Source organism: Crotalus tigris, unplaced genomic scaffold (assembly GCF_016545835.1).
Source record: "Crotalus tigris isolate CLP2741 ecotype Arizona unplaced genomic scaffold, ASM1654583v1 scf7180000024361.1375286210:1436186, whole genome shotgun sequence".
NCBI lineage: Eukaryota > Metazoa > Chordata > Lepidosauria > Squamata > Viperidae > Crotalus > Crotalus tigris.
The window spans coordinates 68,710-95,935 of NW_024100529.1; the positions used below are offsets into that span (position 1 = coordinate 68,710).

At 42.4% G+C, this 27,226-nt stretch overlaps 1 protein-coding gene across 4 annotated transcripts in view; it reads right to left on the bottom strand.

The window, feature by feature from the left end:
• The window catches only part of LOC120300875 (cytochrome P450 2J2-like), a 57,663-nt gene that overhangs the window by 21,482 nt on the left and 8,955 nt on the right, over positions 1-27,226 (bottom strand). For 3 of the 4 annotated variants that reach the window (XM_039327407.1, XM_039327406.1, XM_039327404.1), the window contains exons 1-4: positions 16,444-16,578; positions 3,775-3,923; positions 2,446-2,606; positions 519-695 (exon numbers count right to left, since the gene is read on the bottom strand). In XM_039327407.1, coding sequence (XP_039183341.1) covers positions 519-695; positions 2,446-2,577 — 309 coding nt within the window. In that variant the 5' untranslated portion in view covers positions 2,578-2,606; positions 3,775-3,923; positions 16,444-16,578. Of the gene's footprint in view, positions 1-518; positions 696-2,445; positions 2,607-3,774; positions 3,924-16,443; positions 16,579-27,226 lie in introns of those variants that run through there. The other variant, XM_039327405.1, reaches the window with a different exon arrangement.

Here is a 27,226-nt window from a genome sequence, read left to right on the forward strand (position 1 = left end):
ATGGCAACTGGTGACAGGGTGAAGAACAGAAGTAAACATGTAGACATTAAGTATTGTAATGTCAGGGAAGCTGTAAAAGGAAAATTGATTAGTTTACATCATTGTTCTTCTGAGGATAATTTGGCAGACATGATGACTAAACCATTGGGTAATGTTCACTATGGAAAATGTGTTAAGTCAATAGGTCTGATGTCTCTTCCTGTCATGAAGGGAGGAGTGTTGGAATATTCATGAACAGGAAGAGTCATGTGGTAACTCAGTCAGCCAATGTGAAGAAAGTGCTACTGAGTCTGTGCAAAAGAATATTGAGTTAGGAGCTGGATTTCCAGTCTCAAGTTTTGTCTCTGGTTTGTCTCTGTAAGAAGCCTTCATTAAGCTATGTTGCTGTAAAGAAGAATGGTATTGTAAATATTTTTATATAAATATAAAGTTATTTGAATCAGCTAAATGCAGTCAACTGTGAGAGCTTCTGATTTATTTTTTCACCAATAGAGAAATTAAAATTCTCTAACATTTACCTTTTCTATCTCGAGTAGATACAGATCTAGGAAATCCTTTGGCTGACGCTGGGCCAAATCTTGGCTGTGTTTCTCTGCCTCTTCCTTTATAATTAAGAAACCTTTCTCCATGGACTCTTGTATCTTCTGATGAGGTCCTGGGAGATGTTCCATTAGCCACGGAAACAAATCATTGAGCTACATAGGAGTAAAAACACACTCCTATCATCTCCCTGATGGGTTAGGTAATACAGGTAGTCCTCGACTTATAACTGTTCATTTAGTGACTGTTCAAAGTTGCAACAACACTGAAAAAACTGACTTGTGACCATGGTTCACATGTACAACTGCTGCAGCATCCCCGTGATCACATGATCAAAAGTGAATACTTTCTGAATGCATTGTATGATGGTCGTAGTGTTCCCGGGGGAGGGGGTGTCAGGGGATCCCCTTTTGCAGCCTTCTGAGAAGCAAAGTCAGCGGGAAAAAATGGTGTGACTAACTTAACTGCAGCGATTCACTTAACAACTTGGGCAAGAAAGGTCATAAAATGGGGCAAAACTCATTTAACAACTCTCTCGCTTAACAACAGAAATTTTGGGCTGAATGACGGTCTTCTGTTGAAGACAACCTGTATTAGGGCTTCTCAACCTGGGCTGCGTAACCAAGAAAACTACAAGATGCCAGAAAAACGTTCTTGTCGTGATCCTAATTTTTTTATTCATTACTGCAGAGGTCCCCAATCTTTTGGGCACCAGGGACCGGTTACACGGAGCGAGGTTTTTCCGCGGACCGGAGGGGGCATGGTTTTGTGTGCTTCCTGCATCCCGCGGATGGGGCTTTGCTTATTTGTTCAGCCCAGTTGCTGGTATGCTGCGGTCCAGTACTGGTCCACAGACCGGGGGTTGGGGACCCCTGCAGTACTGTTTTGAATGTTGAATGGCAGAAATAACAGGAACAACCTCTGGGAAGGCAAGGAGTTTGAAAGTAACATATCACACTGACTCGTGTTGTAGTTACACCTACATCCTAGTAGTTTAACTCCTACAATTTGGAAGTAGACTTTAAGGGCCACCCAGATCACTAATTGATCTAGAAGGGCGGTTTCGTCAAGGCTTCACAGAATTTAGGATAGGCTGGTAGCGTTCTCACTGGTAAACTTTTTTCTAACTTCTGTTCAAAATTTGGAACGGATCTCCAAAATCCCTCAGTTCTGACTTTGGCCATAATATCTTTCTGAGAATAAGAGAATAAGTGTTCCTTCTGAAACTCTGCTTTATGTCTTCTTAGAACTCTTTCTTTATTTTCCTATGCCGGTCTTTCTATGCTCTTTTTTCCTCAGGAGTTTAAGTGAACATCCCTAGCAGTCCCTCCTCCCGTTTTCCCCCACACTAACCAACCAACCAGAGGCTGAACTCAAATCCTCCAATGAGCTTCCATATAGCATCAGAAGGTGAACTTCAATCTGCTCTTCTTGAAGTTCAACCTAAGTACAATACCGTAACCTTCCACCCCCATTCTCTTGTCACAAAACAGAGAAATTTCTACGTGGTTTCCAAAACATCTTCCCATTGTAACCCTACATCCAATGTTTAGTAGCAAAGGACGAAAGGCCTCTGAAAAGCAGCTCTGAATCTCTGGCTGACACCTTAACTGGCCTATGACCAGGAACTCTCCATACACGACAGATGACAAATGATGAACTCATAAAATAAGCAAGCAGGAACAATGTAAGTTTGGAGAGCAATGTGGAGCAAACATTGGACATTTTTCCTCCCAAGAATAAATAGTATTAGCTTTACACTTGGAATTTGTCTGAGTCTCTGTGTAAATTAAAAGTTTAGTCTACTTGTCTAGATGTAGAAGCCACTCTAGTACAGCTGTTTTCAGAGTGCCAATAAGAGACTTAGAAAGTTCTAAGGGACTCAAGAAGAAAATGATTACTCACCAATAAGAAGGCAGAGCCCCCAAATTTTGTAAAATTGCTAATGTCTTCTAATATCATCCGGAACTTTGGGTCTTCAGGAGAAAAACAGTATCCCAAAGTCAAAAGGCAAATCGCATTACAGACTGAACTCATGATGAATGGTAAAGGGTCAATTGGCTGCCCTGTAAATGAAATTATAGATAATCATCTTAACAACGTTCCAGCTTGGAGGAGTAGAACCCTTCCCTGTGGAGCATCTCACAGCTCAACTCTCCCACCCTATATGCAACATCTAATCTGGGTGAGTTTGGGGTTTGGTATCACAGTATTGGCCAGATGAGATTGTTGAGATTTGTCCTAGTTTGGGGAGGCTGTGCAGGCTTGGATGGGGAGGAACTACTTCCAACTCACTGATATTAAGTCCACCTGGCTGTGGACATTAGGGTCACTTAGATCTAGAGATACACCACCTTTACCTTGGATGGGGTAGCACTTCCTTAGGCAAAAATAGGGTGTAAATGGGGGCTCTTCCCAGACACCCAGGACACTCAAGGAACAGGAAGCAGCTGTCTCCTGGAAGGTCTTTGCAAAGCTTCCACCGGTGTTCCGGTTACCCCTTTTCTTAGAACAGGAGGCCCTTCTGATAGACATCCATACTCTGGTCATCTCACAGCCTGATTAGTACAATGTGTTCTATGTGGGGTTGCCCTTGAATCCCATCCAGAAGTTTCAGTTGGTCCACAATTCAGCTGCACACTCAGTCCTGGACATGTCTCAGGATGCCCACAGACACTTCTGTTTGCCAACTGAACTATCCATTTGCTTCCAGGTATGATTCAGAATGCTGGATATAAGCTACATGGCCAAGGGATTGGTTAGATGAGAAACTGCCTATCTCCTGGGTTTGTCTGCCAGGCCAATTCTATCCAGCGTGGTTGAGATGCTCTGGGTTTTTCAGTTAAGCAGGACCATCTACCTGGACCCTTCTTTGCACCTGCTTTCTAGAATGAGGCTCCCCTTGAAATCCAGGTAGCCCCATTCTTTGGGTGCTCCAGAAGGCTTTAAAGATCTACCCTGCTAAGTTGGTTGGAATCCTTTACTGAATGACCAATATGTGTTTTGTGTTGACGTGAGCTGGATCCACATTTCATTTTTTTAGTTTGATTATATCTTTGCCATTTTATTTCCTTTTGTGAGCTACCCAAAGCTGATATGGCGACAAGTGATGCCTACATTGAATGAATGGATGAAAAGGATTGGATTGGAAAACACACGCATAAACAAAACAAAAACAAAAAACCCAAGTCGTGCAATTTCTTCCCAGTCTCCATATCCTCAAAGTACTCCTACCCTTTGTGCGTGCAAAGGTCTCCACCAGCCGATGGGTCACCTGTTTTATTTTACTCTCCGTGTCTTTCTTCCCCACTCCCAACGTGCGTAGAGCAGTGAGGGTGAAACGTCTCTGCTGCCTCCAGTTGTGACCGTTTGAAAATGAAACCCTTGAGGAATCAACGTGAGATCCATACTTTAAAAATAGCCCCATAAGCATGACTTATACTTTCCACGAATAATTGCAGTCTGTGAGGCAGAAGGATGGCAATCTGAAACTTCTTTGCAACCCTTTTGTTCTTCGTTTCCCTTGCACACTATTCACTCAAACGACTCATCTCCTCTTTCCCATACATAGCAAAGAGGGTCTAGGACAGCGGTAGGCAACCTTGGCTCTTTTATGACTCATGGACTTCAACTCCCAGAATACATGAGCCAACCATGCTGAGGGGAAAGGGAGAGGTTTCCAAGCTGAGCCAGGCTGGCCCAGGAATTCTGGGAGTTGAAGTCCATGAGTCATAAAAGAGCCAACGTTGCCTATCCCTGGTCTAGGACAGCTCACCATGGCCAACTCACCACAGGATAAGAGCTACCCTAATATCGAAGAAATGGTGGAATAGAATCCTTAAAGAAAGGATGCCAAAGGAGGGGCAAAATGAAAGGCGAATGACAAAAATTAAAATATTTTTAAAATTATTTTAAAGAATTAAATTGAGTTCTTGAATTGTCCCATGACAAATGGCTGCAGTGAGTTGTCCTATTCCGTACCCAAGGGTCCTTCCCATTATGGCCAAACAGAAGCACAAGGAAACAAGTAGATGTACAGTACATGATAACAACTTAGCCCCTATAGCTTCTGCAAATTATAATCTATAGTTTCAACGTGTTAAGAGTTTTTTTTTTTAATAGTACACGTAGTCCACAATTTATGATCGGTCACTTAGTGATCATTCAAAGTTGCAAACTACCTGAAAATGGGAACTTATGACCCGGATCCAAAGTTACTATGGTCAGACCCTCCCCTCATGCTCACATGACTCTGCTTTGGGCACTTGACTATAAAGGTGCATTTATGTCCATTTTCAGAGTCCTGTGGTCATGTGACTGCCTTTTATGATGATTTTGCTGAAAACTAGAACTTACTTCTGTTTTTTGGCAAAACTGCCACCGTGGTGTTTATATAATGACCACTGCACAAAACATTGTAAAATTGGATCGGTCATGTTTTTATAATCATTACAATTTACAACCCTAATGGACAGGCTCCATTATGATGTAACCCGAGGACATGTATAGAAAATAGGCAGTAGGATTGTATTTTTTTCTTCTACACAAAACAAACTCCTGCCCTATTCTACTATCTTCATATTACTACAACTTTAAATAAAAATAGAAATAGCTGTAATGTATAAATTCCTATATCTATGCTCTATTTAACAGAATAACAAAGTTGGAAGGGACCTTGGAGGTCATCTAGTCCAATCCCCTGCTCAGGCAGGAAACCCTAAAACATTTTAGACAAATGGTTGTCCAATCTTTTCTTAAAAACCTCCAGGGTTAGAGCACCCACAACTTCTGGAGGCAAGTTGTTCCACGGATTAATTGTTCTAACAGTCAGGAAATTTCTCTTTAAATTCTAAGTCGCTTCCTTCCTCGGTTAGTTTCCATCCATTGCTTCTTCTCCTGCCTTCTGGTGCTTTGGAGAACAGGTTGACCCCCTCTTCTTTGTGGCAGCCCCTTCATAGCAATAGCACTTAGACTTATATACTGCTTCACAGTGCTTTACAGCCCTCTCTGAGTAGTTTACAGAGTCAGCATACTTGCCCCCCAACAATCCTCAATTTACCAGCCTTGGAAGGATGGAAGGCTGAGTCAACCTTGAGCCAATGAGAATAGGAAGTCTAACCACTGCTCTACCAGGGCTCCTAGATATTGGAAAACTGTCACTTTGTTTTCATTAAACTAAACATACCCAATTTCTGCAACCATATTTCATATGTTGTAGTCCCCTAATCATCTTTGTTGCTCTTCTCTGCACTCTTTCTAGAGTCTCAACATCTTCTTTACATCGTGGTGACCAAAACTGGATGCAGCATTCCAAGTGTGGCCTTACCAAGGCCTTGTAAAGTGGTATTAATACTTCGCGTGGTCTTGATTCTCTCCCTCTGTTGATGCAGCCTAGCACTGTGTTGGCTTTTTCGGCAGCTGCAGCGCACGGCTGGCTCCTGTTTAAGGGATTGTCCACTAGGACTCCAAGAACCTGCTCACAATTACTACTATTGAGCCAGGTACCACCTATACTAGATGGTAGAACCTTACTTTTCTCACCATTGAATTTCATTTTGTTAGATAGGGCCCAATGTTCCTGCTAGAAGATACAAGATGGGTTTACCACCTATCACCTCATCCAAATCGTTGATGAAGATGTTGAAGAGCACTGGGCCCAGAACAGAGCCCTGGGGCACTCCACTACACACTTCCCCCCATTTAGATGCAGTTCCATTGAGGACCTCACGTTGAGTCTGGTTGGTCAGCCAGTTCATTCATCTGGTGGTGATGCTGTCTAACCCACATTTTTCTATCTTTTTTATTGAAATTTTTCAAAAGTTTTACAAATAAAAATCCACCCCCCCCTCCCCAACCACCCCACCCCCCCCCCCGACTTCCCAGAACTGAATATAGGATTATTTAACAAATATTTTAAAAATAACATTTGCAATTTATAAAATAATTAATAATAATAATAAAAATCACAGTAATAATATATATAGAAATAATATAAATAACATAAACTTTAAAATGAATAATATATACTAAAAAAGAAAAAAAAATAAAAAATAAAAAGAGAAGAGAGAGAGAGAAAGAAGAAAGAAGAAAGTAGACGAAAAATAAAGCATATATATATATAAAAAAAAAAAAAATATGAATAATAATACATTAAAAATGTATATATATAAAAAAGAAAAAGAAGAAAGAAAGAAAGAAAAAACAATCATTACAAATTATAAAAAGGCTAAATAATATTTTCCATATCCAAATTATGTTGTATAAAATTTATCCATTTTTCCCATACCGCAAAAAATTTTTCTTGAGATTGCTCCTTTAAGAAAGCCGAAATCTTTGCCATTTCTGCCAAATACGAAACTTTATGAAACCATTCTTGTAAAGTAGGCAAAGATTCCTTCTTCCAATATTGTCCTATTAACAACCTAGCGGCTGTAATCAAATTTAACATCAATATAACCTCCTTAGCATCACAGTCAATAACAATACCTAGTAAAAATAATTGCGGAGTAAATTTTACCCTCCTTTTAAAAATTCTTTGAATATTCCACCATATCTTAATCCAAAAAGCTTTTATATGCTTACACGTCCACCAAATATGGTAATAGGTAGCATCCAAATATCCACATCTCCAGCATTTCGGCTGTAGATTAGGGTACATAATGGACATTTTCTTTGGGTCAAGGTGCCATCTATAAAACATCTTATAAAAATTCTCTCTTAAATTTTGCGCTTGTGTGAATTTAACATTTCTTATCCAAATAAGTTCCCAAGTATCCATTGAAATCGTTTCACCAATATTCTGTGCCCATTTAATCATACAATCTTTAACTAGTTCAAGTTCTGAATCTAATTCCACTAAAACCCCATAAACTCTCTTAATATGGGTTGGCCTTTGATCTCTTACTTGTTTTAAAAAAATTCCATCTTCTCTAAGCCAGCCCATTTTACAATCCATCTTCCATCTATCCACTATTTGTCTATATTGGAACCATGAATAAGTTAAGTTTTCATGTGTTAATTCTTCCAAAGATTTTAACTGCCAGTCTTGGCCATCCCATCTTAATAACTGTACGTAAGAGACCTTGTCCATATTTACCCCTTTCCTTATACCTTCTATGGCATGCCGAGGTATAGCCCATAATGGTATTTTGAAGTCACTTTTATAATACTTTCTCCACACTCTTAGCAAAGAGTTTCTTATAATATGAGACTTAAAAACCCAATCCACTTTTTTATTAAATATTAAATAGGCATGCCATCCAAAAAATAGGTCCCAGCCTTCCAAATGAAGTATTTCTGTATTTGTTAAATTCACCCAATCGCTAATCAATGTCAATACTACAGCATCATAATACAATTTCATATTTGGTACCTTGAGTCCACCTCTCTCACGAAAATCTTGCATTATTTTAAGTTTCACCCTTGGTTTTTTCCCTGCCCAAACAAATTTATTAATACCTTTTTGCCATTCATCTAAATTACGTTCGTTCTTTAAGATAGGTAACATTTGGAACAAAAAAATAAACTTTGGCAGGACATTCATTTTAATAACTGCAATTCTGCCCATAAGGGATAACTGTAAATTATTCCAGTTTTTTAAATCCTTCTGTACCTCCATCCACAGCTTTTCATAATTATTTTTATACAATTTTACATTAGAAGCAGATAATGTAACCCCCAAATATTTTACCTTATCAACAATTTCAAAGTCTGTTAAGTTAACTAGAGCCTGTTTATCACCATTAGTCATGTTTTTAGCTAATATTTTGGTCTTATTATATTAATTTTAAAGCCAGAAACACGTCCATATTGTTGAATCAATTGTAATAATTTCACCACCGAAGAAACAGGTTGAGACAAAGTAACAACCAAGTCATCTGCAAAGGCTCTTAATTTATATTCTTTTTTATTAATTTCTATTCCTTTTATTTCTTGAGACTCCCGAATTTTAATCAACAAAATTTCCAGTGTTAAAACAAACAATAACGGAGACAACGGGCATCCCTGTCTTGTTCCTTTTTCTATTACAAAAGCCTCTGACAAACCCCCATTTACAATAATTTGAGCAGTCTGTTTTTGATATATATTGGATAATACTTGTAATATATTTTGTCCAAAATTCATCTCCTTGATTAAACACAGCATAAACTGCCAATTCACTTGATCAAAGGCTTTTTCAGCATCCAAAAATATCACCTGCAGAGACTTGGTTATTCTTTTCTAAATACTCTAATAAATTAATAATTTGTCTAACGTTATTCTTCATATACCTTCCAGTTATAAAACCCGATTGATCCCTATGTATAAACTGCTGCAAGATCCCCATAAGCCTGTTAGCTAAAATTTTTGCAAAAATTTTATAATCCACATTTAAAAGAGATATAGGCCTATAATTTTTAGGCAAAGTAAGATCTTGACTATCTTTTGGAATCAATGATATAAATGCATTACGCCAGGATGGAGGGATCTCTAACCCCTGTAATAAATTATTAAACAGTTCACACAACGGTTGGATCATCTCTTCTACTAAAGCTTTATAATAAATAGATGTCAACCCATCCGTACCCGGCGCTTTGCCCAATTTCAATTGTTTAATAGCTGTAACAATTTCTTCCTTAGTAATTAAACCGTTAATCTTTTTTTCCTGATCTTCTGTTAATTTAGGAAAGTTGACTTTGCCTAAATAATTATTTATATCTGTAATTTGAATATTGGTACCCTTATATAATTTTTGATAGTATTCTAAAAAAGATTTCTTAATCAATTCTTTCTGATAAACCAATTTACCATTATAATTTATTTTATCTATATTCCTCTGTTTCTGTTTTTTTCTTAACTGATAAGCCAACCATCTCCCTGGTTTATTAGCATTACAAAATGTATTTTGTTTCATAAATAGCAAATTAGTTGCAGCTTGATCAGCCATCAGCATGTTAAATTGTGTTTTTAACAATTTTAAAGCTCCTTTAATCTTTTCATCTAAGGGATTTGAAATTAAAAGTTTCTCTTTTAATTTAATCTCCTCTTCCAAGTCTTTCCGTTTCTGAATCTGTTTCTGTCTATGCAAATTATTCATTTTTATCAAAATACCACGCATAAAAGCTTTACTTGCATCCCAGACCATTGACAATGATGTTCCCTTGTTCATATTTAAAGTAAAATATTCCTTTAAACATTCCTTTAATTTATGAACATTTTTTTCTTGTTTAAATAAATTCTCATTCACCCTCCAGGATCTCCTATCTTCCTTCTCTACAAACAGTTCCATCCAAACTGGACTATGATCGGACAATGTCCTAGAAAAAATTTTTACATTCTTCACCCTGTTGTATAAATCTGTTGTGATCAAAAAGAAATCAATTCTTGAGAAAGATTGGTGTCTATCTGAGAAAAACGTAAAATCCTTTTCTTCTTGATTACGTTCACGCCAATAGTCTCTCAATTCCCAATCTTCTTTCATGTCAAAAAAGGCTTTAGGTAATTTAGCCTGTTTAAAAAAGGTAGAAGAGCCTTTTTTGTCCATTTGTATATCTAAGACACCATTCCAGTCTCCCATTAAAATCACGGATCTATAGTCCAACAAAGTTATTTTCTGATGTAGTAACCTATAAAATTGCTCCTGTTGCTGGTTTGGTGCATACAACCCCACAATAAGAATTTTCTTGCCATATAAACCAAGTTCAAGCATAACATATCTTCCATAAGGATCTGATTCTAACAAGGTAGCAGATAAATTCTGTTTAACATAGATTACCACACCCCCTTTCTTCCCAGGGGCGGGAGATACAAAATGAGATCCCAAGCGAGGATTATTTAAATATTTTTGATCTTTAGCTGTAATATGAGTTTCTTGCAAGCAAATAATATCATTGTTGTGTTGTTTCAAATAGTGGTAAATTTTTTTTCTCTTTTGAGGAATGTTTAATCCATTAACATTCCAGGACAGGAGCTTTGCCATCTCCCTTGGCCTTCAGCCTGGAGAAGATCCGCTCAAATTCTGCTGCTGATGAATATGTAGCAGAGCTTTTGGGTCTTGCTCCTCCCACCGGCACTGAAGCAATTTGCTGAGTAGATTCTTCAATTTCTTTTTCTTTTTCTTTTTTCTGTTGTTCTTTTTCTTTACGTTTATGTGCTGCACGGGTCATTCTCTGTTCTTTAACCTCTGGTTGAGACATCCATACCACCTGTCCAGCAGTCATCATCCCTGTACCTTCAGATTTCTGTTCCATCTCTTTGTCACTCAAGACTTTATGCATCATGGGCAAAGGAGAGCCTGCTCCCAGGACCGTTTTATAAAATTCCTTAGCTTTAGCAACTGTATTAAGTCTATAACGTGTCCCCGCATGGCTCAAAACAATGCCCATCGGAATCTCCCATCTAAATGGCATTTGTCTTGCTTTAAGTTCATTTACTAAAAAAGCAAAATCTTTTCTGCTTCTTAAAATTTTAGGTGGAATTTCCTTTAAAATAATAATATCTTGGGCAGCAATCTGAAATCTTTTATTATAAAAAGTTTGTAGAATCTGATTTCGCAAAGACTTCTTAGCAAAATATATCACCACATCTCTAGGCAAATTCCTCTGTTTTGCAATCCAAGAATTAACTCTATAAATTCTTTCCACATCCCCACGTAACTCTTCTTTATCAATATTCAAAATAACAGCCAAGTCATTAATCACCATTTCCATCAAATCTTGAGTTTTATCTTCTTTCAGACCCCTTATTCTCAAAGCATATTCCATCTGTCTATACTGGAACATAAGAATATCATCTTGTGAAGTCTCCACTTTTTTCTCCATATCTTGAAATTTATAATCCAAAAGTTCAACTGTTTCTTCAATTTCCTCTACTCTGGAGTCCAGCTTCACAACCACTGAGGCCATTCCAGATAGAGCTAGAAGTATATCATCCCTCAAAATAGCATTATTCTGTTCTAAAAGCTCCTTCATCTCTTTCTTCATTTCCTCCTTAGTTTCAGATTTATTCTGATCCAAAAGTTGTTTCATTTCCTCCCTAAACTGTGAGACAGCACTTACCATTATTTCTTTAATGTCTTTAGATGCAGTTCCATTGAGGACCTCACGTTGAGTCTGGTTGGTCAGCCAGTTCATTCATCTGGTGGTGATGCTGTCTAACCCACATTTTTCTATCTTATCAAGTAATAGATTGTGGTCTACTTTATCAAATGCCTTACTGAAGTCCAAGCAAATTATATCCACAGCATTCCTCTGGTCCACTAATTTTGTCACTCTGTCAAAGAATGTAATAAGATTTGTCTGACATGCTGGGTTTTTGACAAACCCATGTTGGTTTCTGGTTATGACTTGGTTTGCCTGTAGATGTTCGCAGATTCGTTGCTTTGTGTGTTTCAAGAGTTTCCTTGTAAGACTGGAATAAATCTCGCAGCCATTTCTGGAAGTTCTATTCTGATGGGGCCCTTTGACAGATTTCAAGAGGGAAATTTTCATTTCAGGTTTATTAAAGTTAAATTCACATTTCATTAATAAAAAAGATAAATAAATTTGGGGTACTTCTTTAGCCTTGAAGCAGACAAAGAGAACAGCAACTGATTTGCACGAACCTACTGTCTGAACAGAAGCATTTCAGAACCAAATGATGGGGCTACTAAGCACAACTTCACATCCTGAAAATAACGCCAAACATCCAAAGGCATTTCCTAGTCAAATGCTTCCTTGACCCGCTCCATGCTTGAACTTAATGTGAGGAACAAATAATATTCACATTTCTGCAGTGAAATGACAATAAAATACCTTGGTTTTCAGAAGAATGTACCTTTACCGTTACCTATTTTAAAAAGAAAACTTGAAAGGGGTCGGTCAGCAAAATCTTGCGAATGGTTGATCACGCTTTCCTTCATCGCATGAAATCCAGAAATGACTACTATCGGTTTACGCCACATCCACACAGTATAAATGTCTCCATATTTCTTCCTCAGCTGACATTTGGGGCAGAAAAAGAGAAAACAGCTGGGACTTTATAGCAGACGAACCTGCATCACCTTTATATTGACAGGAGCTAGAATTACTATCCCATCTCCTCTGCAGTCAAAAATGATCTATTTCTGGAGAATTTTAAATTAGATGGCAAAGAACACCCAAAGATGCTTTTTCACGAGGCAACTGGACTTTCTTGTTTTTCTTTGAAGACATTTCGCTTCTCACCCAAGAAGCTTCTTCAGTTCTTCAGAAGGTCTGAAGAAGCTTCTTGGATGAGAAGCAAAATGTCTTCAAAAAAACCCCCCAAGAAAGTCCAATTGCCTCATGAAAAAGCCTCTTTGGGACAATTATGACCAGGATGGCTGAGAATCTCTATAGACATGTCAAAGAAAAGTCCCAGAGAAATTGGGATTTCCTCTCCGAACAGTTTGGGTCCCTTCTCTGCTTTCCTAAGCCACTTAGGTCCTAGAGTGCATAAAAGAGAAACAGCCATGAGCTCCAGCTAAGCAACAGTCAGAAGATTTTAACCTGCCATTATCTAGAGCAGGGGTCTTCAAACGTGGCCCTTTGTATGACTGGTGGACTTCAATTCCCAGAATTCCTCAGCCAGCATGCTGGGAGTTGAAGTCCACAAGTCACAAAAGGGCCAAGTTTGAAGACCCCTGAACTAGACCAATGGTTATCAACCTTTTCTTCACTTTGTTGTTGTTGTTAATTGCAAAGTCGTGTCCGACCCATCGCGACCCCATGGACAATGTTCCTCCAGGTCTTCCTGTCCTCTACCATCTTCTGGAGTCCATTTAAATTCACACCTACTGCTTCAGTGACTCCATCCAGCCATCTCATTCTTGTCGTCCCCTTCTTCTATTGCCCTCAATCTTTCCCAGCATTAGGCTCTTCTCCAGTGAGTCCTTCCTTCTCATTAGGTGGCCAAAGTACTTGAGTTTCAACTTCAGGATCTGGCCTTCTAAAGAGCAGTCGGGGTTGATCTCTTCTAGGACTGACCGGTTTGAACGCCTTGCAGTCCAAGGGACTCGCAGGAGTCTTCTCCAGCACCATAGTTCAAAGGCCTCAATTCTTTGGCGCTCAGCCTTTCTTATGGTCCAACTTTCACAGCCATACATTGCAACTGGGAAAACCATGGCCTGGACTATACGCACTTTTGTTGGCAGGGTGATGTCTCTGCTTTTTAGTATGCTGTCTAGATTTGCCATAGCTTTCCTCCCCAGGAGCAAGTGTCTTTTAATTTCTTGGCTGCAGTCCCCATCTGAGGTGATCTTTGAGCCCAGAAAAATAAAATCTGTCACTACCTCCATTTCTTCCCCATCTATTTGTCAGGAATTGAGAGGGCCGGATGCCATGATTTTGGTTTTCTTCACTATGGACCCCCTTTAAATACCTTTTCACAAACTATGGCCACGGATCCCCAAGACTTCACTCAAGATTTAAGTCATAATATTTCTTCAAGCCTTCACAGATCCCCTGTGATGACATTGCAGCCCCTCCCCCCACAGTTGAAGGACCCCAGGGCTCCCCTATGGACCACAGGCTGAGAACCACTGATTGAGATGATTTCTCAATGGCAGAATCTGTGAAATTTGTCCCAAAGTGGTTCTTTCAAAAAGCAACTGGACTTTGTCTTTCCTTGAAGATGCTTCACTTCTCATCCAAGAAGCTTCTCCAGTACTCACTGAACTGGCTGAACTGACGGTCAGAACTGAAGAAGCTTCTTGGATGAGAAGCGAAACATCTTCAAGAAAAAACAAAGTCCAGCTGCCTTTTGAAAAAGCACCTTTGGGACAACCATGGCCTGGATGACTGAGAAGCTCCATAGATCATCTGTGAAATTGTTTCAGAAGACTATTGACCACTTGGAAAACCGGACATTGGGTCAGAAGAAGCCATACTCAGCACAAGAGTTCCGATAGCTTTTTCCACCAAGTGGACCGAGAATCTTGTCTCTTCCCTTTGAATGTCTCTCTGAACTTGAATGCAGCTTCATAGAGCTCCTTCCTGCTTTAGTCCCTCTCCTGGTTTTATCTGTTTTACCCCCATTGCATATATCAACTTCAAAGGGGATGGACAATGCTAGTGCCAAACATCTATAACAGTGGTTCTCAACCTGTGGGTCGGAACCCCATTTGAGGTCGAACGACCATTTCACGGGGGTCGCCAAACAATGCAGTCCGCCATTTCCCCCCCCCCTTTTCCTTAGCGGTGCTCCTCCCTTTTATTCTATTGGCTTTTGAAAGCCAATAGAATAGACTCTCTTGAATAGAGTCTAATTTTATTGGCTTTCCAAAGCCAATAGGAATTGTCCAGGCTGTCTCTGCCCTGCTGAGCCCGCCAAAAGTCCCATTCTGCAAACGGTGCTGCACCAGTTGAGTAGTCCTCGACTTACGACTGGTTGAGTAGTCCTCGACTTACGATCGGTTGGGGGTCGCGGCATTAAAAAGGTTGAGAACCACTGATCTAAAAGCATGTGGGATATATGAAGGTTCGGGGGGGGGCAGTCCATTTTAGACCAAGCTCCTTTCCTCCTGAATTAAAGGCAGGGGGCCATATCAGTGAGGCTGTGAAGAAACATTCAGTTACAGCTGAAGCAGGGGGCTGGACTAGAAGACCTCCAAGGTCCCTTCCAGCTCTATTCTATTCTCTTTATTTCACTGCTAATTGCAGTACTGTAACTACAGTAATTACAGGAATGGCCTGGTGGTTGAGTGATTAAGATCCACTTAATCCCACTTTGGTGGGAAAGTAACAGCACTCTGTGCCATCATGTTGGCCACAGGAACATAGAAATATCTTCGGACAGCACTGGCTCAATGGCCTTGAAATGGAGATGAACACTGCCCCTATAGTAGGCAATGAGTAGTGGAGTAACATCTGCAGGGATTTTACCTAATTATACTACTAGTAACAATCTGTTCTCTACCCATTTATCTGGCTTTTGAAGACTTGTCAGGGCTTGCTATACGTTTGGAACCAAACTCCATTCTGTAACTGAATCGTGCCCTTGGGAAAACAATTATTTGGCGATTTCTCACCATGGAAGTAGCATTATTTCACACGTAACAAATAATCAGACGTATCTTATGTATGCAATGAAACAGTAGGTTTTCAGGCACTGCATGTGGAAACTAGTTCTTATCTTCATGAGGCAAATAAGCTCTTGTGCTCAGCTTCTGTGGCAATTTTGAAGGAAACTCTTTGCTCAGTCACTCATGCCCTGGCCATCTCCTGTGTGGACAATTGCAACACACTCTACATGGTGCTATTGTTCTGTAAGGCATCTGGAAGCTTCAACGGGTACAGAATGGGGCCCAAGGAATGGTGCATAGAACACCTCTGCTGCTTGAGCTACATCAGATGCCCGTTTGCCTCTGGGTCCAATTCAAGATGCTGGTTCTGACTTGTAAAGCCCTACATAGCATGGAGCCAGGCTAGCTATGGAACCCTCTTTCCCACGTTACATCAGCCCATCCCACCCAGTCAGGCAGGGAAGGTATGTTGTGGACCCCATCAGTTAAAGTTAAGACTGGTGGGGTCCAGGCAGAGAGCCTTCTCTGCCATTGGCCCATCTTGCGGAACACCCCCCCCCCCAGAATGAGATAAGATAAGATAAGATAAGATAATTTTTATTGTCGTTTTTTTTTACTGTGGGCACAACGGCACACATCAAAAATGAAGTGTAGTCGCCCGGGGTTCCATTCTCTTACCTTTTTGGAAAGGGGTGAAAACCTGACTCTGCTGATCTTGCTTGGGAAGAACACGCAGTTAACACGCTGAAAGCCCCCTCCCCTTTCACCTTTTAATTACTTTTTAACATTGTTTTTAATCAACCTTCTTCTTCTTCTTTTACGTTTTAACTCTTATATACTGTTTTTATGTTTTCAAATTTTATTGTGCACTGTCTGACAGACAGACAGACAGACAGACAGATTACCTTAGTGAACATATCTATAGACAACTTGGTCCCAATCTGCCAGAGTCCACCAATGAAAGGAAAAGGAAGAGGACCAGGAGGGTAACGTCTGCTTGACCAGAGAAGCTTTCCAAAATCCAGGATCAGAAAACCCACCAGCAGAGCAGTGAGAACTTCCCAGATCCCTGCCATTCTTCAGCTTTCTCTTCTCTTTTCTGTTGCAAACTGAATCTCTCCTTGGTTCCGCAGCCAATGGTTATTTGCAAAACTGCCTTTTTGAGCGTTCCAGAAACCTGGTGTGGATCTTGGAGTTGATCTGTACCAAATCTTTCTATTTCAGAGACAGAAAAACCAGTTATCCATATAAAGTAAAGCAATAGCAAACTTACTTAAAAGTTCAAAAAAAATGTAGGGTCCCAATCCCTTACCTGAACTTGAGATACCGTATCAATCCAACCAGATAACCCAAGTGGAGACTTCTTGATCAAACAGCACTTTATTTGATCAAGTCAAGCAGCTGGGGGGCCAACAATCTGGAACGCTGGCAGAGTTACATCCAGAAGTGCCACACTTTAGAAAGTTGGTAGCATTGCTTTATAAACTTTGTTAGCCAATAAAAATCAAACAACAGAGCCATCATATCATAAGAAAGATATCCATCTTTCCTGTACACTCCCTTAATCTCTCTTTTAGTATATCGAGTCCATGTTCATGTTTCCCACGCTTGCATGAGATTTCCCTGGTGCAAAAGCCAATTACAAAAAGCAAGAAAGCAACAGTGAGATTGAACAATTTCCCTTTGTTCCAGGACCCTTCATTCCCCCCTTTAATTTTGTAACAGAATGCTTTCGGTTACTTGGTGACCAATGACGTATATTCCTTTGTTATTGCGGTGATAATCAGGACCTTGGCTGGCTTACGAGGTTTATCACTACTTACAGAGGATGCTACGACCATCATCCCCGAGTTGGTAGAAGTAACTGTGATTTGGATAACAGGAATCAAAGATAGCAAAACCAAAAGACCTCTAAATGTTAAGATAACCAGAACATTTTTCCCTTCGCCAATCACCAAAGATCTCTCCAAACCAACTTGTGTCCGTGGCAGCTGTTCAGGTTTCCGAAGAAGCTCAGTATATTTCCTCCACACACACAGGAAGCAACATGTAAAAACGAAAACCACACCCCTTTGTTTTTACAAACATTTCTTTTGTAATGTTAATTTAACCGATTAATTTTCTTTATCTTTCTGTACATGCAGTTCTCACCTTGGGCTAATGGAGGCTCCTGTGCAAGCATAGTATAGAGAAGCAAAACCGCATTATGTTATTCTAAATGCCCTTGATTTGTAATTATTTCTAATACAGCTGATTTGGAGCAGTCTTTGACTAAGTGACTAAATAAGTGGACTAGTGAAATGATGTGGGCAAAGGGCAGGCACATGGGCCCGCCTAGTGGTGGGATTCAAATATGTGAACAACGGGTTCTCTGTGTGGATGCTGCTTCCAGAAGTCTTTTTTTTTTAATTTTTATTTTTAACCAACAAGACAAAACAGAACAAAGCAAAACATAACACACATACACACACAATATATACTCCTCCTTTTTTTTTACAGCAATTACATAACGGTAATCTAATATTTACATTTCCCCCTTATTCTTCTTTAAATATTTGTCCTTATAGCCCCATTATTTCTTATTTACATTTTTCTTCCTTCATGTTCTACTTCTTACTAAGGATAATTCATATTATTATTATACATTATTATACACATATTTTCACTTTTGACCTTTCCATATTTATTCTCCTCTATTATTTCTAGTCTCCAACCAGACATACACCTTGTTCCATACTATATAATTCTCTGTGTCTTCCTTTTCTTTTATCTCTTTTGTTAATTTGTCCATCTCAGCACAGTCCAGGATTTTTCTTATTACTTCTTCCTCTGATGGTATATTCTCATTTTTCCAGCACTGTGCATATGCTATTCTTGCCGCCGTTATTATATGTAAAATTAAGTACCATATTTCTTTACTATATTTTCTATTTAAAATACCCAACAAAAAGATCTCTGGTTTCCAGTCTACAGGTTGGTCTGTTATTTCTTGGATCCATTTTCTTATTGTAGAATTGTATTGTATTCTTTTTTTGCAACTGGGCATGTCCACCATAGCTGATAATATGTTCCATGTACTTTTTTACATTTCCAACATGTTGCCGAATTATTCTGGAACATCTTGGCAAGCTTCGCAGGTGGAAGATGCCATTTGTAAAACATTTTCAACTGGTTTTCCTTGAATGCTGCCGACATAGTCAATTTTATATTTATTTCCCATATTTTTTCCCATTTCTCCAATTCTATATTATATCCAAAAATTTTTGCCCATCTAATCATTATGTCTTTGACAACCTCGTCTTCCATTTTATATCTCAACAGGTATTTATATAAATTGCTAATTAATTTTATTTCTGTTCCATGTATAATTTTATCCAATTCTTGCGGCTCTTTTTGGATTTCATATAATTTTTTGTGCTTCCGGAAGTCTATTCTAGGCCTGGGCAACAAAAAATTAGCTACCGGTTCTGCCAAACTGATGCGAACTGACTGAATCCCACCACTGGGCCCACCACTTGTGCAAATGGAGCTGCAAATGCAGGTTTAGGGTTTGTATAAATGAGTAAAATCTTATTCTTAGCCTAACTGCCGTTATTTGCAAAATTGCCTTTTTGAGCGTTCCAAAAACTGGTCTGGATCTTGGAGTTGATCTGTACCAAATCTTTCTATTTCAGAGACAGTAAAACCAGTTACCCATATAAACCCTGAACATTTCAACTAAAGCAGACATGTCAAACACAAGGCCCACGGGCCGGATGTGGCCTGAGGAGGGCCCAGGGCTGTCCCAGTAATGGCAAGGGACCGGCCCCCGCTGCCCCAGCCCTGCCCCACCACAACCCAGCTGGATGCCCTGGTGCACGCACAGGAAACAGCCAGCACTCAAGGGCTGGTGGTGTGCAGCAGCAGCTGCAGCTTATTTGCCTCAGACGCCCTGCTCCTCCCAGCTTAACCCTGTCATGCCTGGCCATGCCCCACTTTGCTGGGCTTCTCCTCATGTGCCTCTGCTTTGCCAGGCCAGAAAGGGTGAGAAGGAAGAGAAAGTAAGAAGGATTTCTCTCTCTCTCTCTCTCTCTCTCTCTCTCTCTCTAGAGAGAGAGAGACAGAGAGAGAGACAGAGAGAGAGAGAGAGAGAGAGAGAGAGAGAGAGAGAGAGAGAGAGAGAGAGACGGGGGGGGAGAGAGAGAGAGACAGAGAGACAGAGAGAGACGGGGGGGGAGAGAGAGAGAGACAGAGAGAGACAGGGGAGAGAGAGAGAGACAGAGAGACAGAGAGAGACGGGGGGGAGAGACAGAGAGACAGAGAGAGACGGGGAGAGAGAGAGAGAGAGAGAGAGACGGGGGGAGAGAGAGAGAGACAGAGAGACAGAGAGAGAGAGAGAGAGAGAGGAGAGAGAGAGAGAGAGAGAGAGAGAGAGACGGGGGGGGGGAGAGAGAGAGAGAGAGAGAGAGACGGGGGGAGAGAGAGAGAGAGACGGGGGAGAGAGAGAGAGACAGAGAGACAGAGAGAGACGGGGGGGGAGAGAGAGAGAGACAGAGAGAGACAGGGGAGAGAGAGAGAGAGAGAGACAGAGAGACAGAGAGAGACGGGGGGAGAGAGAGAGAGACAGAGACAGAGAGAGACAGGGGAGAGAGAGAGAGAGACAGAGAGAGACAGAGAGAGATGGGGGGAGAGAGAGAGACAGAGAGGGGGGGAGAGATGTGGAAGAAGAGGAGGAAGCCGAGGTGATACAAGAAAGGAGAGCTTCCCCCATTCTTCCATGCCTTCTCTCTCTTTTTTTTTAACTTCTTCCCACTCCATTCAGCTGCAGCTGGAGGAAAAGGATGAGGAGAAGAAAACAGGAAGGGTGTGTGTGTGTGTGTGTGTGTGTGTGTGTGTGTGAGAGAGAGAGAGAGAGAGAGAGAGAGAGAGAGAGAGAGAGAGAGAGAGAGAGAGACAGAGACAAAGAGAAAGAGAGTCAGGAGAGGAAGAGGAGGAGAAAGCTGAGGTTTCACAAAAAAGGAGAGCTTCCACCTTTCTCCCCCCTCCTTCTCTTTTTTATTAACCTCTGTCTCTCTCTGTCTCTGTCTCTCTCTCTGTGTGTGTGTGTGTGTGTGAGAGAGAGAGAGAGAGAGAGAGAGAGAAAGATAAAGAGAGAGAGAGAGAGAGATAAAGAGAGAGAGAAAGAGAGAGAGAGAGAAAGAGAGAGAGAGAGAGAGAGAGAGAGAGAGAGAGAAGGGAAGCGAAAGTGTGGAGAACAGGGAGCGTTGCAGAGTAAGCAAACTTATAAAAAGGGGATCTCTCTCTGTGTGTGTCTCTCATACACACACACACACACACACACACACACACACACACACACACGGGAAGGTGGTGTGCAGGCAGGCAAGAGAGCAAACTTGCAGATTAGCTTTGTGGTCTATTCTTGCCTCCTCTCTTCCCTAAAATCCAGGCAATAATAGAACTCTTTGGATTGAATGGGAAGTTAAGAAGAATTGGTGTGAGTTGAAATTAAAAGTCCGAGTCAACTCCCCAATTATTTTGTCGGAGACAAAAATACTTCCCTTCATCTGCTCTTTTATAATTTAATCCAGCCTTACCCAAACTAATATATTTTAGGTGTCATGAACCACAGTTCCCATCATCCTGTGGCTATGCTGGCTAGAAATGCAATGCCTTATTTTCTCTGCAGTATGAGCCTACGAGGCAGTAGGTCTGTGGGATTTTGTTGTTGTTGTTGTTAATTGCGAAGTCGTGTCCGACCCATCGCGACCCCATGGACAACGTTCCTTCAGGTCTTCCTGTCCTCGACCATCTTCTGGAGTCCATTTAAGTTCACACCTACTGCTTCAGTGACTCCATCCAGCCATCTCATTCTCTGTCGTCCCCTTCTTCTATTGCCCACCATCTTTCCCAGCATGAGGCTCTTCTCCAGTGAATCCTTCCTTCTCATTAGGTGGCCAAAGTACTTGAGTTTCAACTTCAGGATCTGCTTCTAAAGAGCAGTCGGGGTTGATCTCTTCTAGGACTGACTGGTTTGAACACCTTGCAGTCCAAGGGACTCGCAGGATTCTTCTCCAGCACCAGAGTTCAAAGGCCTCAATTCTTTGGCGCTCAGCCTTTCTTATGGTCCAACTTTCACAGCCATACATTGCAACTGGGAAAACCATGGCCTTGACTATATGTACTTTTGTTGGCAGGGTGATGTCTCTGCTTTTTAGTATGCTGTCTGGATTTGCCATAGCTTTCCTCCCCAGGAGCAAGCATCTTTTAATTTCTTGGCTGCAGTCCCCATCTGAGGTGATCTTGGAGCCCAGAAAAATAAAATCTGTCACTACCTCCATTTCTTCCCCATCTATTTGCCAGGAATTGAGAGGGCCGGAATTTTATGTATTAAAACATTTGTTTCTTCTGCCTGATTTATTAAATCAATATCTAATTTGGAATTAAAAGTTTCTGAGAAACTTCTGAGAAACCACCATCCAGGGTGGTTTATAAGAAAACTCTCCAAGACAGCTATTGTAAAGCATCACTAGCACTGCTTAAAACAATATTAAAAGTGTGTATTTTAAGAAAGAAAAATAGTAGTAGTAATTTACTTAGTGCTGTTTGACTATAAAATGTTATTCTATATATGGCTGGCTGAACAGTGTGTTTGGAGTTGCCTCTAAACAGGTGAGGGTTGCACTGTTTATATTTTCCTTGGGAAAAAGTTCTATAATGGGGGTGCTGTCTCTGAGAAGGCTCTGCTCATGGCCACTGTTCTATAAACCAAACCAGGGGGACTGTTGAGTCCTTCGCGAAAGGCAAGACACGAGAAGCAGTTGTAGTTCTCAGGTTTTCTTTTATTCTGTGTTCAGGTTACAGATGAAGGCTTCAGCAACGCCCAAAAGCTCCCAGCCTCTTATATAGGCAATTCCCAGGTCAATGTGTTACTTTTCCCACGCCAGCACCCGCGCATGCGCACAGGCGCTGGCGACAGCCTGTCTGGTCCCGGGCAGCTTGCACCTGCCCGGGACTGCCTGCAAACGCCCTGAGCCCGTTTGCAAGGCTCGGGACATAACACCCCTTTCCCCCGGGCTAAGACTACTACCAACATACAATTATTTCTTGATGCAGTGTTCTACTCCCCAGTGCTCCTACTGTTTACTGGCTTTTGTTTAGCCAGCAATGTTATGTAATCCTCTAAGTACTTAGGAGATTTCCTTGCTCTCTGTGACCTTCTCAGCTCTGGGTTTCTGACAGGTGTTCCCTGACTGAAGGGAGACGTGAACCTGTTCTCCTTATCTTGCCTTGGTGCCTTCCAAGGACTGTGCCCCAATGCCTGGCCTGCTTGCTCGCCCACCGGGCTCGTCAGGCCAGGGCTTCTGTCACTTTGTGACCTGGTTGACCTGCCTAGCTGTAGGCCCTCGGGCCCCTTGAAGTGATAGCCACTGCTGGGTGTCTCTGTAGAACCTCCTAGGTCCGTCCAAGACCTGTCAGGAGGCTGTCCATTCCCTAAACCCCATTCTGTGTCTGGGCTCGTGTGGGTTTCTGTACCTTCCCCAAACTCAGTTACTCCCTGATTTGGGCTAGAGGTGTTGCGGTCGGGACTTGGTTCCTCGACCACCTCCTTGTATGTTTGACCCCCTGTAGGACTTGGTGTAAGGTCAGGCCAACTCTGGGGATTATATGCCAGCTCTCTTGCGGGGTATGATTTATTGGGATGCTCCCGGGTATCCTCCCTGACTGGAGTACTGTGCTGTGCAGGTGAATAGTGATTGTACCCCCAGGGTGACTCCCTGGCTGGAGTAGGCATGAATGCCTGGTAGTTGGATAGGCTCTTAGAATTCCTGTTGGGGCACTCGCGGAATCTTGGAATGGGCCGTTTGTGGCTCCATCATTGGAGGTGGGCAGCAGCTCGTGCCCCTCCCTTTGCTCTAAAGGGTCCCCCTCCCCCCTGGAAAAGACCCAGGAGTCTCATCTGGAAGATCCCGCCTAGGGCGGAGTTGGTCGATGTGCCGGCGCAGGACACGACCATTGTCCAGGGCTACCTCGTAGGATAGAGGACCTGTGACCCTGGAAATAGAAGTGGGGACCCATGTATGACCAGGCCCGTAATTGCGAGTCCAAACCGGGGCACCCATAAGTAGTTGTCTAGGTGCCCTAGGGTGTGAGGTAGATAAAGGCAGTCTGTCCGGATGCAACCGGTCAAGCTTCGTAGTCAGTTTGCGCCCCCAGCGAAGTTCAGCTGGGCTTCTCCCTGTAGAAGTGGACGGTGTGGTGCGATAAGAAAGGAGAAAGTCAGCCAACCTGTGATGCCAGTCCCCATAGGTGAGTTTCTTCAAGGCGTCCTTGGTGATGCGAACCATGCATTCAGCCATACCATTGGTGGATGGGTGGAAGGGTGCAAAAGTGGCATGACAAATCATGTTGGCCTGCAAGAAAGCTTGGAATTCGGAGGAAGTAAATTGAGGGCCGTTGTCAGACACAATGACATCTGGGAGCCCGTGTGCAGCAAAAATCCCCTTCAGTACCTGAATAGTCTTTGCAGTGGTGGTGGATGAGACAGGTACAACCTCAAGCCATTTTGAATGGCTGTCAACGAGGACCAAGAAGAATTGGCCCTGAAAGGGCCCAGCGTAGTCAATGTGCACCCTAGACCATGGGGACTGTGTTTCCTCCCATCTATGCACAGGAGCTTGGGGCATCTCTGGGCAAGAGCGTTGGCACAAATGGCATGCATGCACCTTAGCCTCAATATCCTTGTCTAAACCAGGCCACCACAAGTGGCTGCGCGCAAGGGCCTTCATTCGAACAATGCCAGGATGACCCTCGTGGAGGGAACCTAAGATCCTAGTCCTCATTGAAGTGGGAATGACAACTCTGTTTCCCCAAAGCAGACAACCCTGAGAGGTGGACAACTCGTTCCTTTTAGACCAGAAACTCTGAAACTCAGGACTAGGACAGTGCTCAGGCCAACCAGACAAAACCCAAGAAAGGACACGTGAAAGTGTGTGATCTGTGCCCGATTCAGCGGCTACATCCTTGGCGTTCAGAGGGGACTCTGGCAAGGCTTGGATGGATAGAATGTTAACAGCTGGCGCAGGGTCAGCTTCTATTACTGGCAGGGGCAATCTACTGAGGCCATCAGCATGGCCCATCTCTTTCCCAAACTTGTGAAATAATGAAAAATTATATGCAGACAAAAAAATAGACCACCTGAGCATTCTAGGTGAAATGATTTGGGGAGTTTGCTTACATGTGGTAAACAGTCCAGCAGAGGCTTATGGTCAGTGAAGACCGTGAAATGCCTGCCATATAAAAAATCATGGAATTTTTTAATTCCAGCAACACAGCTAAAGCCTCCCTGTCTATCTGAGCGTAGTTGCGCTCGGCAGAAGACAATGTTCTGGAGTAATATGCAACAGGAACCTGAGTTCCATCAGACCTGAGGTGGCTCAGGACAGCTCCTACCCCGTAAGGGGACGCATCACAAGCGATGCACACAGGAAGGGACTCGTTGAAATGTGCAAGTACACTGTTAGAAGTGAGCAAGGCCCTGACTTTGTTAAAACAAGCCTCATGCGTTTGTGACCACTGCCACACTGCTTGCTTGTCTAGTAGCCTGTGAAGAGGCTCAGCTACACTGGCTTTATGTGGAAGGAAGGAATTGTAGAAATTCAGGATGCCCAGGAAGGCCTGAAGTTCGGCCTTAGACTTTGGCCTAGGTGCTTCTAAAATGGCAGTTAGTTTGGATTCAGCAGGGTGAATCCCAGCAGCATCAATTTTGAACCCCAAAAATTCAGTAGAAGGCACCCCTATTTTGCATTTGTCCTTCTTAAGCTTGAGGCCTGTCTTCCTGAATCTTAATAAAACAGCCCTTAGCCGTTCAGCTAGAATGTGTGTGGAGTCTCCTGCAATTAAGATATCATCAAAGTAGGGGCAAACCCCCAGTATATCTCGTAGTGTGTTTTCCATTACGCTTTGGAAAATCCCAGGAGCGACATTCACTCCAAACTGTAGCCTTTTTACCTTAAAGGCTCCTCTGTGGGTCACAATAGTCTGAGCTATAGCAGCAGCATCATCAACAGGCAGCTGTTGATACGCTTGAGCTAGGTCAAGCTTTGCAAAAACACGCCCCCCCCTTGAGAGAGGCCAGGATATGACTGACCACAGGAACAGGATAGGCATGTTGCTGTAATGCCTTATTCAGAGTGCATTTGTAATCGGCACAAATGCGAATGTCCCCATTTGCCTTTAGAGGCGTGACAATGGGGGTCTCCCAAGGACTGGAGTCAACAGGTTCTAGAATTCCTTGTTGGATCAGTTTGTCCAACTCAGTGTCAATTTTACTCTTTAAAGCAAAAGGGACCCTTCTTGCTTTAATTCTAATAGGAGTGACAGTGGGGTCTAGTTTTAAGGACACGGGGGGTCCTTTGAATGTGCCCAGCTGGGGGCTGAAGACATCTGCGAATTCTTTGCAGACTTCCTGCAGATTGAGTGTTTGTAAGCTGTTGAGCCCCATGACGTGTATCCCCAAGGCCTCAAACCACTCGAGTCCTATGAGACTCGTTCGTTCACCCCCTACTACTAATTGGTCTAGTGGACCTTCAAAATTCTTGTACTGAACGTTAAGGGTGGCCTCCCCCTTAACACACACTCTCGAATTCTGAAAGTCTGTTAGCACAATGTCAGAAGGCCTTAACTTGGCCTGAGTTCCACTGCCGGAACAAATCTTCCTAAATGTATGTAAGGAGATGATTGAAAGTGCAGACCCCGTGTCTAGTTCCATAGTTAATGGAACCCCTTGTAGCTTCACCTTGAGTGACAGCTTTTTCTTAATTGGCTTGTGTGTGCCTGTCCTAAGGATGCTCCTTCGCGAAGCGCAAAACCCCACCCTATTCTGGCTGGGGACCCTGGTACCTTTCAGGCGTAATTCTTCCTGAGGTTGTACCTTTCGTTGACCCAGACACACAGCTGCAATATGTCCTTGTTTTCCGCATGCCCGGCAGATAGCTGAGCGGAACTTGCAGTCGGTTCTCCTGTGGCGACCTCCACAGCTGATGCACTTGAGGGGAGCTGAAGAGCTTCCTTTCTGGTTCCCTTCCTTCGTGGGGTGGAGACGGTCGACTTCCTCATCCGGATGCTCCTCGGAGTTCCCTTGGACTTCTTCTTGGTGCACGGATGCAACATCTGGACTGTTCCTGATCGGCCACATGTTCTTGATGGCGCCGCCTGCTGCTTCTTCTGCGGTGACTTCTCTCAAGGCATCTTGGAAGGACAAGTCCTCTTTGGCGAAAAGCCTCTGTTGTAACCATCGATGCCTTAGCCCGCACACGAATCGGTCCCTCAGTCGTTCTTCAAGGTCCTTGAACTCACAGTGCTTGGCGGCCTTTCTTAATGCGGCGATGTATTCTTTGGCTAATTCTCCGGATCGTTGATCCCTCTGCTTGAAGGTGTGGTGCCATGCGATGACGGACATCTTAGGCTGGAAGTGCTCCTTCAGTAGCTTCTTTAGATCTGCGTAGCTGACAGACTCTAATGGGACAGGTGCTGCGAGGTTCTCCGCGATTTCGAAGGCGTCTTGACCGCAGACACACAGCAGGGTGGCAGCCTTCAAGCTATCTTCCCTCACTTGGTTCACCTTGAGGTAGTTTTCCACCCTGGCTACGTAGGACTCCCACCTCTCTGGATGTGAGACGTCGAATTCCGAAAGCCTTCCAATTTTTG